Source organism: Triturus cristatus, chromosome 8, assembly GCF_964204655.1.
Source record: "Triturus cristatus chromosome 8, aTriCri1.1, whole genome shotgun sequence".
Taxonomy (NCBI): Eukaryota; Metazoa; Chordata; class Amphibia; order Caudata; family Salamandridae; genus Triturus; species Triturus cristatus.
Window position 1 is genome coordinate 42,808,117 of NC_140591.1, and position 17,159 is coordinate 42,825,275.

The window sequence follows — 17,159 nt, forward strand, 5'->3', positions numbered from 1 at the left end:
TTAAACATACAACAAAAGTTGTAGTCTTTTTAAGTGCAGACGAAGGAAGCGGAGATGAAGCTCATGGTGCGGAAGATCCTTATTCTACTGCTATTAAATCTTTAGATAATAGGTTCAAAGCATGCAAGAACATAACACTAGAAAGACATAAATTCAGGAAAAGAGCTCAGCTCTCTGGTGAATCTGCTACTACTTATGTTGGCGCTTTGCGTATTTTAGCTGAGTCATGTGATTACAAAAATGTTGAAGAAGAGATGATTAGGGACCAGTTGGTAGAAAAGACCAATAGTAAAAAGGTTCAAGAAGCCCTTTTAAACAAACCTAATTTGTCTCTACAGAAGGCGCTCGAGATAGCCACAAGGATTGAAAGTACTTCTTCTCATTTAGAGCAAATGTCCATAACCAGTTCAGATGGTCAAGCGCAAGCAGTCTCTTCGCTAAAAACCAAACAAAATTCCTTTTCTAAAGATAGACGCAAAGAGAAAAAAGAGGGACAACGCAACACTGAGAAAAATTCCAGAGCTAATAAACGTTGGGAGTGTTACCGTTGCGGGAGCAGTTCCCACCTGGGCAATGCCAAGTTTTGTCCCGCTCTTAATAAAATCTGCAGCAAGTGTCAAAAGAAGGGACATTTTGCAAGTGCTTGCAGATCCAATAGTAAGATGTCTGTGAGCCTATCCAACACGTCATCCACTAAAAAAGTCATGAACATTGAACAATCCTCGGACACATCTTCTTCTAGTGATGAAGAACAGATATGTACACTATTTGATGCCCAAAATGCTGATGTCATTGCTATAATTGAGTCAGAGGCTAAACGACCCACATGCATGCTAACTGTAAATGATGTCAACATCAAAGTACTAGCTGATTCTGGATCTCCATTTACTTTAATCTCAGTCAAAATTTGGGAAGAACTGTTCGAAGCTAAAGGGCATGTTTTGAGACATTCGTTAGTAAAACCTATAGCGTATGGTGGTAAAAACATAAATGTTATAGGTGAATTTGATGCTAACTTATGTTTTAAGGGTAATAATGCTAGTACAATTGTGTATGTTGCTAAAGATGACACATGCCTTTTAAGTTGGAAAGACCAAGGTAATTTGGGAATTATATTAGATCCAAATGACCCTGAACAGGTAATATTAAAAAAAGACTTAGTTCGGGTACATGCACTCACGGATGAAACGTGGGTGAATACTCACCCTGAGATTTTTAATGACAAACTAGGCTTAATTAAAGGTTTCAAACACAGAATTAAACTAATTGAGGGAAGCAAACCTGTGGTGCATAAAGTTCGGAGAGTACCATTGGCTCTACGTGAAGCTCTCAAAAAAGAACTTGACAAACTCTGCGCGAGTGATGTCATCGAGTCCATAGAATCTTCGGATTGGGTGTCTCCCATAGTTTTAGCGCGTAAGGCCAATGGTTCTCTTCGGATGTGTGTGGACCTTCGAGAATTAAACTGAAACATTTGGATAGATCAGCATCCCTTACCAAACATTACCGAAATGACCAGCACCCTCAAAAATGGGAAAAAGTTCAGTTTGTTAGACATGACCTCAGCCTACCACCAAGTTGAGTTGCATTCTGATTCGCGGCATTACACTGCTTTCATCACCCCTGAAGGATTGTTCCAATTTAAACGTATGCCATTCGGTCTTGCATCCGCTTCGGCGGTTTTCCAGAGAATCGTCGAAAGTATGTTCAAGAGCATTCCTGGGGTGATGGCGTTTCAGGATGACGTTTTGGTTTATGGTTCGGATCAAAAACAACATGATGAGACCTTGTCTAAGGTACTCAATATTCTAAAGGAAAAAGGTGTTACCTTAAGTGTGAGCAAGTGTAAAATGGATGTAGCTTCTGTGGATTATTTGGGGTATAGGTTATCTGATAAAGGAATTGAACCTAAGGATAGTCTAATTAAAGCCATAGAAAACTTCAGTATTCCAATTGACAAGGATCAATTAAGATCTTTCATGGGACTCATTGAGTTTTATGCAAGGTTCGTTCCTAATTGCTCATCTAAAACGTTTCACATGAGGAATCTTCTTAAGAAAAGTGTACTTTTCAAATGGTGTGAGGAATGCAACAGGGAATTTCAGACGATTAAACATGAAGTTGCTCATGCCATTCCTCTGAAACCTTTTGACATAAATGATAAGACCATATTAATGACAGATGCCAGTCAGAAAGGTCTTGGTGCTGTGTTGATGCAACGCAGGGATGGTAGAGAGGGTGTTGTAGCCTTTGCTTCGAGAAGCCTCAAAGGTGCAGAAGGAACTTACTCGGTAATAGAGCGTGAAGCTCTAGCTTGTTGGTGGGGAATTGTTCACTTTAAGCACTATTTGTGGGGCTCCAAATTTACGGTGAGGGTTGATCACAAGCCTTTGGTACAACACTTCACCACTAAAGGAGGTGAGAAAGCAACACCTCGTATTGCAAAATGGCAATATAGGTTGTTGGAACATAATTTTGATGTGGAGTATGTTCCAGGGAAAAAGAATATTGTGGCGGATTGCCTGTCTAGGTTGCCAAATAGTGAGAAAATAAAAGAAGTAGAAGAGGTGGAGGAAGGTGATGTATTTTGTTTTGCCATTTTTAATCCATGTAGTGCAATTTCACAAGAAGAGTGGAGAGAGGCTTATGCTACTGATGTGGACATCAAGGAGGTAATGAACACTATTCACACTGGATGGAATGATGGAGTATCTCTTTGTGATTCTATCAGTAAATTTAAACACGTTTTTGAGGAGCTGTCAATCATTAATGGTTGGTTATTTCGTTCCACTTCTCTGGTGGTTCCTACAGCTATGAGGAATAAGGTTCTTACCCTGGCTCACGAAGGACATATAGGGATACGTGCTATGAAAAGAAGGGTTAGGGAGCAATTCTGGTGGCCGGGCCTTGACAAAGATGTTGAACATTTTGTTAGGGATTGTATGCAGTGTGTTGTCAGCGACAAAACTCAAATTACTGTTCCCAGTCCGGTTCAGGCTATAGAAGTTCCTTCAAAACCATGGTCCAAATTGGCCATTGATCTCATAGGTCCCTTAAAGTTGTCAGATCATGGTGTGTCAAAGTATGGTATCGTGGTCATGGATTATTACAGCCGTTGGCCTGAATTAAAGTTTGTGAAGGTTCCCACGTCTTCTTGTGTTATAGAGTTCTTAGAGTTCCTTTTTGCAAGAGACGGTGTTCCTGATGAAATTGTTTCTGACAATGGCGGCCAGTTTACCTCCTCGGAGTTTGAGGAGTTTTTAAAATTCATTGACATAAAACATACCAAGACTTCTCTTTATCACCCTAGGAGTAATGGCCTGGTGGAAAGGTTTAATAGGGTGATTAAGGACAACATTCAACTGTCTAAGGCTAGTCGTCTTGATTGTAAGAAAGAACTTAAGAATCTGTTATGGGCTGTACGCACTACTCCGAACTCGGATACAGGAGTTTCTCCTTTTGTTTTACTCAGGGGTCGAGTTCCTTCTTCTAAAATGTTGAGAGGATGGATGGGGGTATTTAGTGTGCCTATAACGAAATTGCAAGAGGTTGATAAGAAAAGACACGATGCTCAAGAGAAGTACATTCAATCAAGCTCTAGACAACTGAATGTCAAAGTGGGGGATTGGGTGCGTGTTAAATGTTCTAGAATTTTACCCAAAGGTTCATCTAAGTTTTCTCAACCTCAACTTGTGGTGAGAACGAATAAGTGTGCAGTACAATTAGAAGATGGAAAGTGGTGGAATAAGGGCAAGATTTCTGTTTCTAACCACTGTAACTCATCTTGTGTTAAAAGGCCTGTTACTGATTCTAGCCAAACTAGTACATCTATAGATTCCCATCTTCGAGAGCGTTCGTCCAGGTCAACTAAATTGCCTTGCAAATTTCGAGATTATGAAATGTATTAATGTACAACGTGACTTATTAAGTTTGGGTGGATGTGCTGTTTTAGGGGAACATGGACATATGTAATTTGTTTTAAACTGTATAGGGGAAAGATGTGTTAGGTTCTAGGTCTGGAGTTCCACGTGGAACCTTCGAATTGAGGTTTCACGGGAGTTCCAGAAGCGGAGAGTTAGACGGTTGAGAAGGAGAAAGAAGGAGGGAGCTGGCATTGTGTATGTCCGTGTGTCCTGCTGCCTAATAAAGAAGTATCTTACCGTACGAGGACTCTACTTCTTTTCATAAGTCACCTGCGTCCTACGATACAAAAAACATTTATTTATAAAAATGCGTTAGTATTCGAAGACCACCTAAAATTTCCCCCAGCGTCAAACGTGCCAGAGCACACACTGTGAGCATTTTGTTGCGACATGACAGGTGCTACAGCTATCAGCTGATTCTAGAATAAAGGATACCCTTCTATGTTTTTAATCCCCTCTTAAATACTGTGCCAAGGACACTACCGGACATTTACCAGATGTAGATGCTACTTCTCTGCTTGTAAATTGATTTGACAAAAGGCACAACCATTATTTGCAAACCTGCTTTAAAAGTATGAGCACAACAAGGGCCACATCATTTAGTATTGTAGTCCAGTTCTTGGGTGCACAACACAGTTCAACTGGACGTCTAGAGAAGCAAGTTGCTCTCAGTGCCCATCCAAGTACCAATACCATCCTCTTTTAGCATTGTTGCAAAGCATTTAATTTCATGCTAGTTTTATTAAAAAGAAATAAGTCTATTAATGCTTTTTTGCTCAAACATTTAATTAATTGAGGGAGTAGATTTGATAGGTGAAATTCTTTATAGGGCAGATAGATTTCACTGGCAATTTTCCCCTTGGGTAAGTTTATTGTGTAAATAACTCCACAACCCAGCAGTATGATGCAGTGTTTGGACACATCTTAATAATGACTACCGTCTGACTAAAAGAGGGAAATAATGGGCATATCATAGCAAAGACTGGCACGTGATTGGTATGATGAGTTTTGCATAGTGTGGCATAAAGCAATTAAACTGCCTTATAATGCACGATATAATGATTGTGCCATAGCATTTTTTCCCAGTTGAGGGATCTTGCCTTGATCTTGAAAACAGAGTCTGCCACTCAATGCTCACTGCAGTACTGCTGTTTTTAATTTAGCGTTTTATGTTTCTGGCCCAAAGTTATTGTTTCTCTTATCACTGCCTGTTGCTGTCTGACCTGTTTTGCGCTTTATCTCAGAGCATGTCTTCGAGGGTTACATCTTGAGCCTGCCATCAGCCCATGCATTTTAGGATATGTTTGGTCTGAGTTTGGAGATGGTTGTGTTGATGCTGCTGGGGCTGCCGGTTACTATTCAAATGTTGTATGCTGCCCTTTGATCTTGTATGCTTTTCCATGTCTGTGGTGTCATTGTAGTTAGTTTTTTAATATTATCAGATTCATACCTTCTCTTACTAGCTGCTACTGTTTTTGTGAGTAGCATTAAATAGAGTTGAAGGTTGAGTTTGGATGAGTCTGTAGTTAGCAACAGATTTTCCAGGTGATAGTTTTAGTTGCTCTGCATGCAGCAGTTAGACGTTGTCTGGTTACCTTAAAGTACTGGGCAAAGCACTGACAGATTCTTTTATATTATGTTTAATGATTTTTAAATTCAAGCAACAAACATAGTATGAGGTGGGTGATCTAATAAACACATCAATATTACATACTTACAAAGTGTAATAATTCTAAATCAGTTACACTAATGGTCTAAAAAGGTACCCTAATGAAAGACCTACATCACATTAGACAGCATTTTGTATAATCTTTCCAGGTGCTTATTCAGTTTAGCGTCATTTCCTGCGCACTGCATGTGAATGTTTTTAGCAACGCTCCAGTGAGCAGCAGCTTTAAACCACTTGCTGAGCCTTATCAGTCTAACCAGTGCATGGCTATTCTTCTGCTGCCAGATAGCAGGGTAAATACAGAAATTGTTGTTGTCTCTTTAAACAACTTTCAATGAGTTCACTGTTATCTCACTACAATATACGGATAGAAATCTTCTCTGCAATTTCCATACCTGGTACAGACCTATCTCATGAAACTACCGTAGCCAAGTACACCGTATGCCATTTTAAATCTGGCACTTCCAGAACTTGTTTTAACTTGTGCATAAGCCCTGTGCAAGTTCGCTTCAGTTAATCTTACACATCTTACTTGTCTCTTACTAGCAGATCTGGTTGCTGCTCAGCATTGTATGTATAACATCGAAATCTAATGGCACCAGATATGGTTGACAGCAGTTAGTTCAGGACTGTGGACTGTTTTGCAAGAAATACGCACATGCCAACTTAGTTACTTTGTGAAAGTTGCAAACATCAAGAACTGTCCTCTCTCTCTCTTGTGTTCAAGCTAATAAATACACAATTTTCAAACACATAGCCATTGTCTGTGCATTCAGCAGGATACATTATCATACTGAAATGTGGCAGTCCCTGTAACATCCTGTTTTGCATGATATAGACATTGCCTGGCCACTCTCTTTGCCAGTGAACGTACAGATTATGTTACAATTCAAAAATAGTCCCTGACAGGGGAGATTCACACAGAAAACAATAGATATATCCCTGAAATCCGTGCTATATTAAAGCTGTGCAGTAGGACAGCAAACTTAATGTATCAAATCACATAAAACACAAGAATAAAGTGGGACACAATCCTGCGTCCAACACAACACATATAACAAAGACACAAATGAACAGAAATTCACAAATTCAGAAAAAGGCTCAGGCAGGACAAAAAATGCTTGCAACTTGTAGCAAGAAATGCAACAAACAATATGTACAGACACGGTTACACATCAGTAATTAATTCAATTGCGTTTACGGTGCATATAAGGTCAACAATGTTTCGATCCCGTAGAAACAATATTGGGATCATCATCTGGATGTAAAAATGACATGCCTGAGGGCATTTTAGCCAGAAAGACAATAATGAAAGGTAGAGGGGACAAAAGAAAATAAGTAAATCAAAAAGACTTTAGTTAAAATGGTTTGTAAAATAGTGCTAGTGAGAGACAAAGGTGGTACAACTCTTCCATCCAGACGGCGTGTACTAGGTGTTGATACTATACACATGCTGGGTGAAAATTGGTAAGAAACAACGATCTCAAGGTGCAGCAATGGATCAAGACCTTAAAGTGTTACGGCGTGGGTGCTACGGGTGAAATGGCAGCCTTGCATACAAGTGCTATAATGGTGTGAGTTGTGATGGGCTAAGTTGTTTCTAGCGTAGCTTACCAAGCGTAATAGCAGGGGGCAAGCAATGAGGCAATTACGATAATGCCAGGAAAGGATTACTGCGGTCGCGCAGAGGTACGTTGGATCACTCGAGCGTCTTGGCGCTGGTAAAAATAGATGAATTTCAGGAATAGCCACCAATTGTATGGTCTAAAACCAATAAGTGCATGCGCTAACTCTTACCATAGGAAAGGAGGTAGGGTGGGATTGGGGCAATTCCCAATTGAGGGTACTGGTATAGAGAGGAGCGGTAACCTAGTAAGAAGAGAGAAGGCGCACAGACCGTGAGAGTGCTTAGGGGGTAGGCACGTGAAGGATAAAAACGCCAGCTTCTGAAGGGCTTACCTAATTACACGAATAGCAGCAACCAATCCATTTTGGAAATATGAAAGGTGCTGTGAGTCACGCAACAATGATGCGAGTACTCCTGAGCCAGTACAATGACCTGTGTAGGGAGATAACAGCGTGTCAAGGGAGTGATAAATGATATCTATGTAAGTAGGGTCTTGCCGGTGACGGGACTTACCTGTGTATCCTTCGGTAATCCAGTGGGCTCCCGTAATGGGCGAGCCGGGAGGAGGGTATATAAGGAAGTGCAGGGAGGGTCATGTGACAAATTACGTGATCGGAAGGTGTTCGGTGACTCGGCAGTAGCAGCCATATTGAAAAGGTAGAATTAACCGAGCAAAATGAATATTGAAAGAAAGAGAAGATTATAGGCAATGAAAAGATAGTAAAAAGATTGTGGGCATAATTTTTTATAATAAACAGATCCGTTAAGCTGACCGATGGAGCTGTAAAGACTATGAGAAACCCAATAGGCAGAAACATTACATGATAATGGCGGGCATCTTAGAGTGATAGAAAATACATTGGCTACTTGATAGTTATAAGACCGAATAACAAAGAAACAGCGTGGCCATCTTAGAGTTGTGGAAGAGCTCAAAAATAGAGATAGGTCAATTAATGGTTATGTATGATCTTATACAAGATGTATCGTGGTAACCAGGTGTAAAGACGTTACATCTTTAAGTCAAACATGAGTGGTGAAAAGGAAGTACTCTGTCTCACTCTAAAGAATTCATACATACTGACACAGTAATATTTGCAAGTGGTACATTTAAAATCGGAGGATAACCTGCGGGGGGAAAAAAAGATAAAAGGAACAAAGTTGTAAAAAGTTCAGGTTGGATCTTATAGTAAAGTCGTCCAATCTTCAAGTCTGTTGAGTCCAGTTTTGATGCTTCCAGTGCGCAGGATCCACTTGAGTTCCTCTTTATTCAGCAGTTATCCTAGGTCTGCTCCTTTTGGGGGTGTTCTGATCACACTGACTACAGTCCACCTTAAGTCATCCTCGCTGTGGGCATTGCTAGAGTAATGTTCCACCAATGGTGCATGAGGTGTTTTGCAGCGTATTCGACTGCGGTGCTGGCATTTCTGCATTTGCACTTTTTGCGTAGTCTGTCAGATGTAAATTTTGTTGCATGGGCATACAATAGCATAATTACATTACATGTATAACAGTTAGAAAATTGTTTGGATTCAACCTTGGTGTTATTGAAAGTTAACTCCTTCCCCTCAATAGTGAATTTGCAGACACTACAGTTTCCGCATTTGGCATGGCCAATCAAGGGTTCCAACCCCTATTGTTCATTCAGTGTGCCTGCTTGCTTTGTAGTTGGTAGTGCGGCTTTGACCAGGTGATCTTTTATATTCTTACTCTTGCGAAAGGCAAAGAGCGGGCGGTCTGTTGTCAGATTGCCAGCATTAAGAATATCCTAGTGTTTCAAGATGCATTTGCGCACCTTATGCGAGACTAGTGAGAAGGTCGTGACACACACTAGTTGTTTTTTTGTGGATTTGGGTTCAGGAGATAAAAGGCATTCCCTGGGGCAATACCATGCTCTTTTTAATGAGGTTCGCACAAGTCTCCGCGCGTTCCGGGCACCTTCCGATCACGTGATTTGTCACATGACCCTCCCTGCACTTCCTTATATACCCTCCTCCCAGCTCACCCATTCCACGAGTACACCGGGACACCGAAGGATACACAGGTAAGCCCCGTCACCGGCAAGACCCTACTTGCATAGATATCCTGTCTCACTCCCTTGACACGCTGTTATCTCCCCGCACAGGTTATTGTACCGGCTCTGGGGTACTCGCATCATTGTTGCATGACTCACAACACCTTTCCTATTTCCAAATTGGATTGGTTGCTGCTATTTGTGTAATTAGCTAAGTCCTTCAGCAGCAGACGTTTTTATCCTTCACGTGCCTATCCCCTCAGCACTCTCACTGTCTGTGCACCTTCTCTCTTCTTACTAAGTTACAGCGCCTCTCCATACCAGTACCCTCAATTGGGAATTGCCCCAAACCCACCCTACCTCCTTTGCTATGTTAAGAGTTAACACATGCCCGTATTGGTTTTAGATAATACAATTGGTGGCTATTCATGAAATACGTTTCTTTTTACCAGCACCAAGACTCTCGAGTGATCTAACAGACCTCCGTGCGACCGCAGTAATCCCTTCCTGGCATTATCGCAATTGTCTAATTGCTAACCCCCAGCTATTACGCTTGGTAAGCTACACTAGAAACAACTTAGCCCATCACAACTCACGCGATTATAGCACTTGTATGCAAGGCTGCCATTTCACCCGTAGCACCCACGCCGTAACACTTTAAGGTCTTGATCCATTGCTGCACCTTGAGATCATTGTTTCTTACCAATTTTCACCCAGCATGTGTATTGTATCAACAACTAGTACACGACGTCTGGATGGAAGAGTTGTACCACCTTTGTCTCTCACTAGCACTATGTGGCAGACCATTTTTTCTAAAGTCTTTTTGATCTACTTATTTTTCTTTTGTCACCTCTACCTTTCACTATTGTCTTTCAGGCTAAAATTCCCTCAGGCATGTCATTTTTACCTCCTGATGATGATCCCAATATTGTTTCTACGGGATCGAAACGTCGTCGACCGTATGTGCACCGTAACCGCAATTGAATTAATTACTGATGTGTAACGGTGTCTTTTTTGTCCTGCCTGAGCCTTTTTCTGAATTTGTGAATTTCTGTTCATTTGTGTCTTTGTAATATATGTTGCGTTGGACGCAGGATTGTGTCCCACTTTATTCTTGTGTTTTATGTGAGTTGATACATTATAAAATGTTCTGTCCGGCTGGACAGCTTTAATATAGCGCTGATTTCAGGCCTATATTCATTGTTTTCTGTGTGAAACTCATCTATCTGGGACTATTTTGTAATTGTAACATACTACTACCAAGGTCCCTGACCCTTACAATTGGGTTCCCTTGTTAATTAAATACAGTGAACGTACAGATATCATACACTTTGACATGCCACCCTATTCTCGTTTCCCCTCTAGGATTCAGATTTTGTCTTACAAGTGGCCATGTTGTGTTGTGTTGTGTTGTCATTGTAACATTATTCTGTCCTAAGCAATGAACATGAGAAAGTAAAATATATTAATTACTTGTCTTGCTGTGCTGTATGACTTATGCCACAACTCACTGACCAAGGCTAACAAGGTCAATACCATCATGTGTGGTTGCTTATGTTACTAGTCAGATGAATGTGGACTCTGGTACATACTGGGCTGTTCTTTTTGGAGCAGGATCAGTGCCGATTTCCATAAGAATCATTATTGTCAATAGTGGCACAGTAAGCCATAGACTGAATTGCCACTGAGATTAATTACCAGTGGCTGAGATTTATTGAAGTGATTTTTTTTTTTACATTTCATCAGATACATAGCGTACACTCTGCTGCTTATAGATTTTGACTTTACAAGTATTTTTGTATCCACAGAGAGGAGGTTCTTGTGCACATAATAAGATGAAGAAAATATGACAATACCGGAAAGGTATCTGATACTCAAGAAGAACCCGAAATGATGCCAAACAGTAATTTGAAAAAGAACAACTAATTAGGAGACAGTGAATCTCTTACATGAACAGACTTATCCTGCAAGAACATCCAGCGGCTTCAAGAAGCTGAGTGCATCCATGCTTCCGGACTCAAAACATTCAAATAAACATGCTATATACCACCCTTTATCTTAGATCATTATCAGGTAGTTACAACAATATTCTCCTCTCTAGCATGCTAATAAAAATGTTGTGCTGCTAGTTCATCACTATGGCTGTTTTAGCTGGATCCTACAGTCAGTAGAAAGAGACCATAGGTATAGAAAACATGAATTGTGAAGCAGACATCAAAAGGTTCAAAGAAAGAAGTATTCAGCTACTTGCAATGGAGAACATTATTCTATAACATCAAGACTTACTTATGAGTTTTGTTATTTGTATGGTTGTTCCAAGAAACAGACTATTTAGCTAAGCTGTGAGTTTTATTATTTGCACTTGTACTTGAAAGTTTTTAATGCAGGTTGACCATACATATGTTATCAGTGTTGCAAGAATTTCAGTTACTATTCAACATTTTTATTAAGAACAAAAACACTGCAAATACTACACATATGAAGTGAATATTAAAATATAGTTACTGATTCAGTAAGGTAACACATTAGCAGGATGTATGCCAAAATATAACGAATACTTAACTTGTAAACCACAAAGAAAAACAAATCATACACCCGTTAGACAAGCTTTGGCTTCTCCTCAGTACTAAAGTAGCATCACCAAGCATGAGCAGGGAAAACCCATGAGGACAAAGTGACTGTGGCAAGAGTGTTAATCAACCATCACAACAAGGAGTTTATTAACAAATTAAAAAACTGAAGAAATACCATAAAGGTTCTGTGTTTGTGAGAAGAGTTTTAATCATTCATGATCCCTACACTGACACCAGTAACATCACAACAAAAAACGTATTTAGGTGTAATGAATGTAAGATGACTTTTAATGAGTCATCGGCTCTGTGGGGCAAATATCAAACACAGAGAGCAGAAAACACAGACCCAAGCAGTGAAAATGGAAAGAGCTTTACACTGTTAGCTAACCCAAGCATCCATCAACGAACACCCACAGGAGACAAACCATACACCTGCAATGAATGTGGAAAGAGCTTTACTCTCTCAGGAAAATTAAAGATCCATCAGCGAACACACACCGGGGAAAATGCATATCCTTGCAGTGAATGTAGCAAACATTTTACTGATTTATCACAACTTAAGATCCATCAACAAACACACACAGGGGAAAAGCTACACAAATGCAGTGAATGTGGAAGGAGCTTTACTCAAGCATCACATCTAACAATCCATCTGCGAAGGCATACAGGAGAAAAACCATACACTTGCAGTGAATGTGGAAAGAGCTTTACTCTTTCAGCGAGCCTAAAGATCCATCAGCGAACACACACAGGAGAAAAACCGTACACCTGCAGTGAATGTGGAAAGAGCTTCACTCAAGCATCACACCTAACAATCCATCTGCGAAGGCACACAGGAGAAAAACCATACACTTGCAGTGAATGTGGAAAGAGTTTTACTGAAGCATCACACCTCATAATCCATCTGCAACGGCATACAGGAGAAAAGCCATACACATGCAGTGAATGTGGCGAGGGCTTTATTGAAGCATCAGACCTAACCATCCATCTGCGATGGCATACAGGAGAAAAACCATACACTTGCAGTGAATGTGGAAAGAGCTTTAGAAGATCCTCACATCTAAAGAGCCACCACCTAACACATACAGTCGAAAAGCCATACACATGCAGTGAATGTGGAAAGTGCTTTACCCGTTCATCAACTGTAAAGATTCACCAGCGGATACACACTGGAGAAAAACCTCATACTTGCAGTGAATGTGGAAAGAGCTTTAGTAGATCTACGCATCTAAAAGGTCACCAGTTAACACACACAGGGGAAAAACCATACTCGTGCCATGAATGTGGAAAGAACTTTACACACACATCTCATCTAACAATCCATCTGCGAGGGCATACAGGAGAAAAACCATACAACTGCAGTGACTGTGGCAAGAGCTTTACTCGTTTATCAACTGTAAAGATCCACCAGCGCACGCACACTGGAAAAATCATACACAAGGAGTGAATGTGGAAAAGTCTTCGCTTGAGCATTAACGCTAACCATCTATCTGCCAAAGCATGTAGGAGTAAAACAATACCCTTGCAGTGAATGTGGAAAGAGGTTTAGTAGATCTACTCATCCAAAGAGCCACAATCTAACGCACACAGGAAAACCCATACACATGCAGTGAATGTGGAAAGACCTTTACCCTAGCATCAACCCAAACCATCCATCTGCAATGGCATACAGGAGGAAATCGTACAAATGCAGTGAATGTTGAAAGAGCTTTGGTAAATCCATGCATCTAAAGAGTCCGCAGCTAACACACAAATGGAAAAAACACCCACATGCAATGCATGTGAAAGGGCTTTACTTAAGCATCTGTCCCAGCCATCCATCTGTGAAGGCATACAGAAGAAATAACACACAAATGTAGTGAAGGTGGAATGGGCTTTGCTAGCTCAACGTACCTAAAATGCCACCACCAATCACACACAGGAAAAACAACATAAAATATGTAGACTGTTTCAGTCATTCACAAACTATAAGACACCTTCTGCACACCCACAGATTTAGTAAATGAGGGAAGAACTTTTATGATTTATTATGCCTACTGGTCAATTAGTGAACACACAAAATGGAAATAACATTCTGTTTTAATGGATGTTTTACAACTACCTGTGCTTCCGCAAAAGTGCACATAGGAAAACTCATACATAACCATCAAATAGGGTGGGTTTCAGTCTGTCATGAAATTATAAGTTATGTTATGTTATTAGAGCTTTTAAAGGTGTCCTGGCGCTGAACACTGTCTCACTAATTCCATAGGTAAAATGGCTTATTCAGAGAATAGCCATGTCTTCAGCCCCTTCCTAAAAGGAAGGAGCTCAGTGGCATTCCTAAGATGCACTGGCAGGTTGTTTCAGGCTTTCGTGGCACAAAAGGAAAAGCTGCTGCCGCCCCAGTTGGCTTTTTTCACTCTGGGAACAATTACTTGTTTTCCTTCCGAGGAATGCAGCGCTCTTCCTGGGACATACCATATGAAGCGTCTGCTCAGAAATTCAGGAACACTGCCCATCAAAGACTTAAAAACAGTACGCAATGCTTTGAATTGTGCACATTTTGTTACTGGGAGCCAGTGCAATTGACGAAGTCCATCTCTGACTGAGACAAACCTTGGTGTGCCCGTTAGCAGCCTAGCTGCTGCATTTTGCACTAGCTGGAGTCTGTACAGGTGTATTTTTTATATTCAGGTACAGACTGTTGCAATAATCCAGCCGTTTCAAAATGAGGGCTGAGACTGCTGTCCTAAAGGTCCGGTGTCCAAAGATTGGGATTGTTTCCAAATATAATGACCTCGGTTTTGCCTGCAATAAGTTTAAGGCAATTGGAGGCCATCCAGCCAGAGATGTCTTTCAGGCAGTCATGGCATTTTGAAGCTATTTCCGCTTCTTTTCCTCGTTGTACAGACAACACAATTTGGGTGTTGTCCGCATAAGATGTTAGTTGTAGCCCGAAGGATCTTATCAATGCTGCCAGCGGACTAAGTCACTGTCTCCAACACATCCAAGAAAATAATTTTGGCTCCAGCAAATGTGGGAGGGTATAATTTACTTTTCAGCAAAGAGTGTCTGACCCTTGCCAATGTCTGGTATTATTCAATTTCTAAGCTTTCTAGGTTTGGAAAAAACACGATATTATGTTGAAACTATTTTCCCACTGTGGAGGTTTCCTTGTGCATACTGTAAGGAGAGATAGCTGTTTGATCCTGTTGCTCAGTATATTGGTAACTGTTGACCATGGGGCTCATTTCTCCGTTCCCTTCATACACATGGGGATGATGGATGCCTTATTGAGTTATGTAAGCATCAAGGTCCAGGTATATATCAATGTAGAACCTTTGTTATTCTTGTAGAATAATACGAGGTAACCATGCTTTATGGTTCTATATTTCCTTCATGGAGTTCTGATGATATCGTAAACCAAAAGGCCATGTGGTTTGTAAATATCACCAGATCCCTTAGATGGCAATGTAAGGTCATGTCATAAATGTTACCCAGTTTGTGTTTTTTATCTTACATCCTTTTTTATGGAAGTAGGATTGAAAAATGTATTGTTTTTCAAATTTGAATTTTTAATTAAAATTGTAAGTGAAGACTGCATAAAGGTGAGATTGTTAAAACTGTTCTCCACACGCTGTAACTAAGAATTAGCATTCATTAAAATAAGAATGGTCAGGTTTTCATTTTCACAATTGAACTAGTGAATCAACAAAACGCAATAGTAAAGTTCTCTAGACTGGTTTGAGGCTATCCACTTACCGATGAAACCAGTGTTTCATAGGGACCCATGAAATGTCTCCAGAACTCCATGAAGTCTGTATAAGAGTATATTACAGGATTGCCTGATGTGTGTTTTTCTTCTATGATAGTATGATATGATTTCAGTGCTCTGATCTGGAAATTATGTATGGTTGTAAGTAGAAGATTACAATGTGTTAAGGATAGGATACATCAAGCTGTTTTTATCTATGTTTTTTCAGCTATTCTGATGTGTAGGGTGACTAGATGACATCATCTCCCAAAGATTTTCAAGTCTTAGACTTTCTTTGAACAATAATTTTTATGAGATCTGTTACTTTCTATTGAAAATGAACTTTGATTACAATACCTGCAATGCACTAATATATTAAATGAAATCCAGACCTGTCAAGCAGCGTCCACATGACATTGATTCATGTGGCCATCCTCATGGTGTATTTATATTTGATAGAAAAAAATTATTCAGAATGCATTTTTAAGTGTTTTATTTCACTTACTGTTGATAATCTTATCATATTTGTAAGCAACAATCCAGTCTAGAACATTTTTCTCTACTTTGTTCAAAGATCACACTTTAGCATAGTTGCTGTCTTATTTTTGCTTTACTGGGCAATACTGTTAATTAATACATTTTTCCTTATTAAACAGCAATTTCTACTTTCATAGCACTCAGTCTGTAGTGCACACTCTGGCACAACAATTCTCTCTGGGACATAAACACATTTAATTTATTTCAGATAAACTACAGGAGAAGGAGTGTGTGCTTTCCAGGTTCAACAGATTGGACTGTAACATACTCGCGCAAGATGGGGGAAGTAAATGAAGTTTATTTTTAGAAAAGCAGAACATGATATGGAAAGCTGTAGATAATTTATACCACCTCCTAAGCATTCTCCTTTCTTTGAAAAATGCTAAACTAAATATGGAAGCATGATCATTCACACCATGATCTTCTAAGCTGACTTGATAAGTCTGCTCTCAGGTGAAATACATTTGTTGGCTCCAAATGAGGGTCTAGTATGGAGATCTTCCTAACTGTCTGCCACAGTGGAGAGCTTTACTCTCCATGGAACAAGGCTCTATGGAAGGCCCAATGTAATGTACAAATAATTTATTTTGTTTGATTGTATTTATTTGATTAAGAAAACCGTGTTATATGGCAAATATTTCATGTTGATGAGGCCTTTGTTCTGTAATATGGCTTTTAAAACGAATACTGAACTTGAAATAAAGAGTCCCAATCATGTAAATAAATATGACCGTATGTATGTTGATGCACAGACGGTAATATGTTGTGTATGTTGGGAGAAGGCGTGACTTTCGAGTGGGGAAGTTTGTTAGTCATCCATCAGAAAAGGTAATAAGTAGCAAAATATTCTCAGCAGCTTTGCATTGTATGATTTGTCATACTGTATTCTCCTGTACATTAGTTATTGGTAAAGTTATTTAACCATAACCAAAGCACAAGGGGTTAGATTTGTGCAATGGGGGCAGGGGGCAGAGGCCCAAGGTGGCCACACTGCACTAAGCTCCTGCAGCTGGAGTCTGAAATCTGCCTCCACCCTGCAGCTAACGTGCTCAAAAACACCAAACAACGGCATACCTAAATAGT

General features: G+C 40.0%; 1 protein-coding gene across 4 annotated transcripts in view; it reads left to right on the plus strand.

The window, feature by feature from the left end:
- The window catches only part of LOC146799964 (uncharacterized), a 57,082-nt gene extending 40,281 nt beyond the window's left edge, over window positions 1-16,801 (plus strand). For all 4 annotated transcript variants that reach the window (XM_085620911.1, XM_085620912.1, XM_085620914.1 and 1 more), the window contains one exon: window positions 11,039-16,801. In XM_085620911.1, the coding sequence (XP_085477037.1) occupies window positions 12,084-13,250 (1,167 nt within the window). In that variant the 5' untranslated portion in view covers window positions 11,039-12,083 and the 3' untranslated portion in view covers window positions 13,251-16,801. The remainder of the gene's footprint in view (window positions 1-11,038) is intronic.
- The last annotated feature ends 358 nt before the right edge of the window (window positions 16,802-17,159 follow it).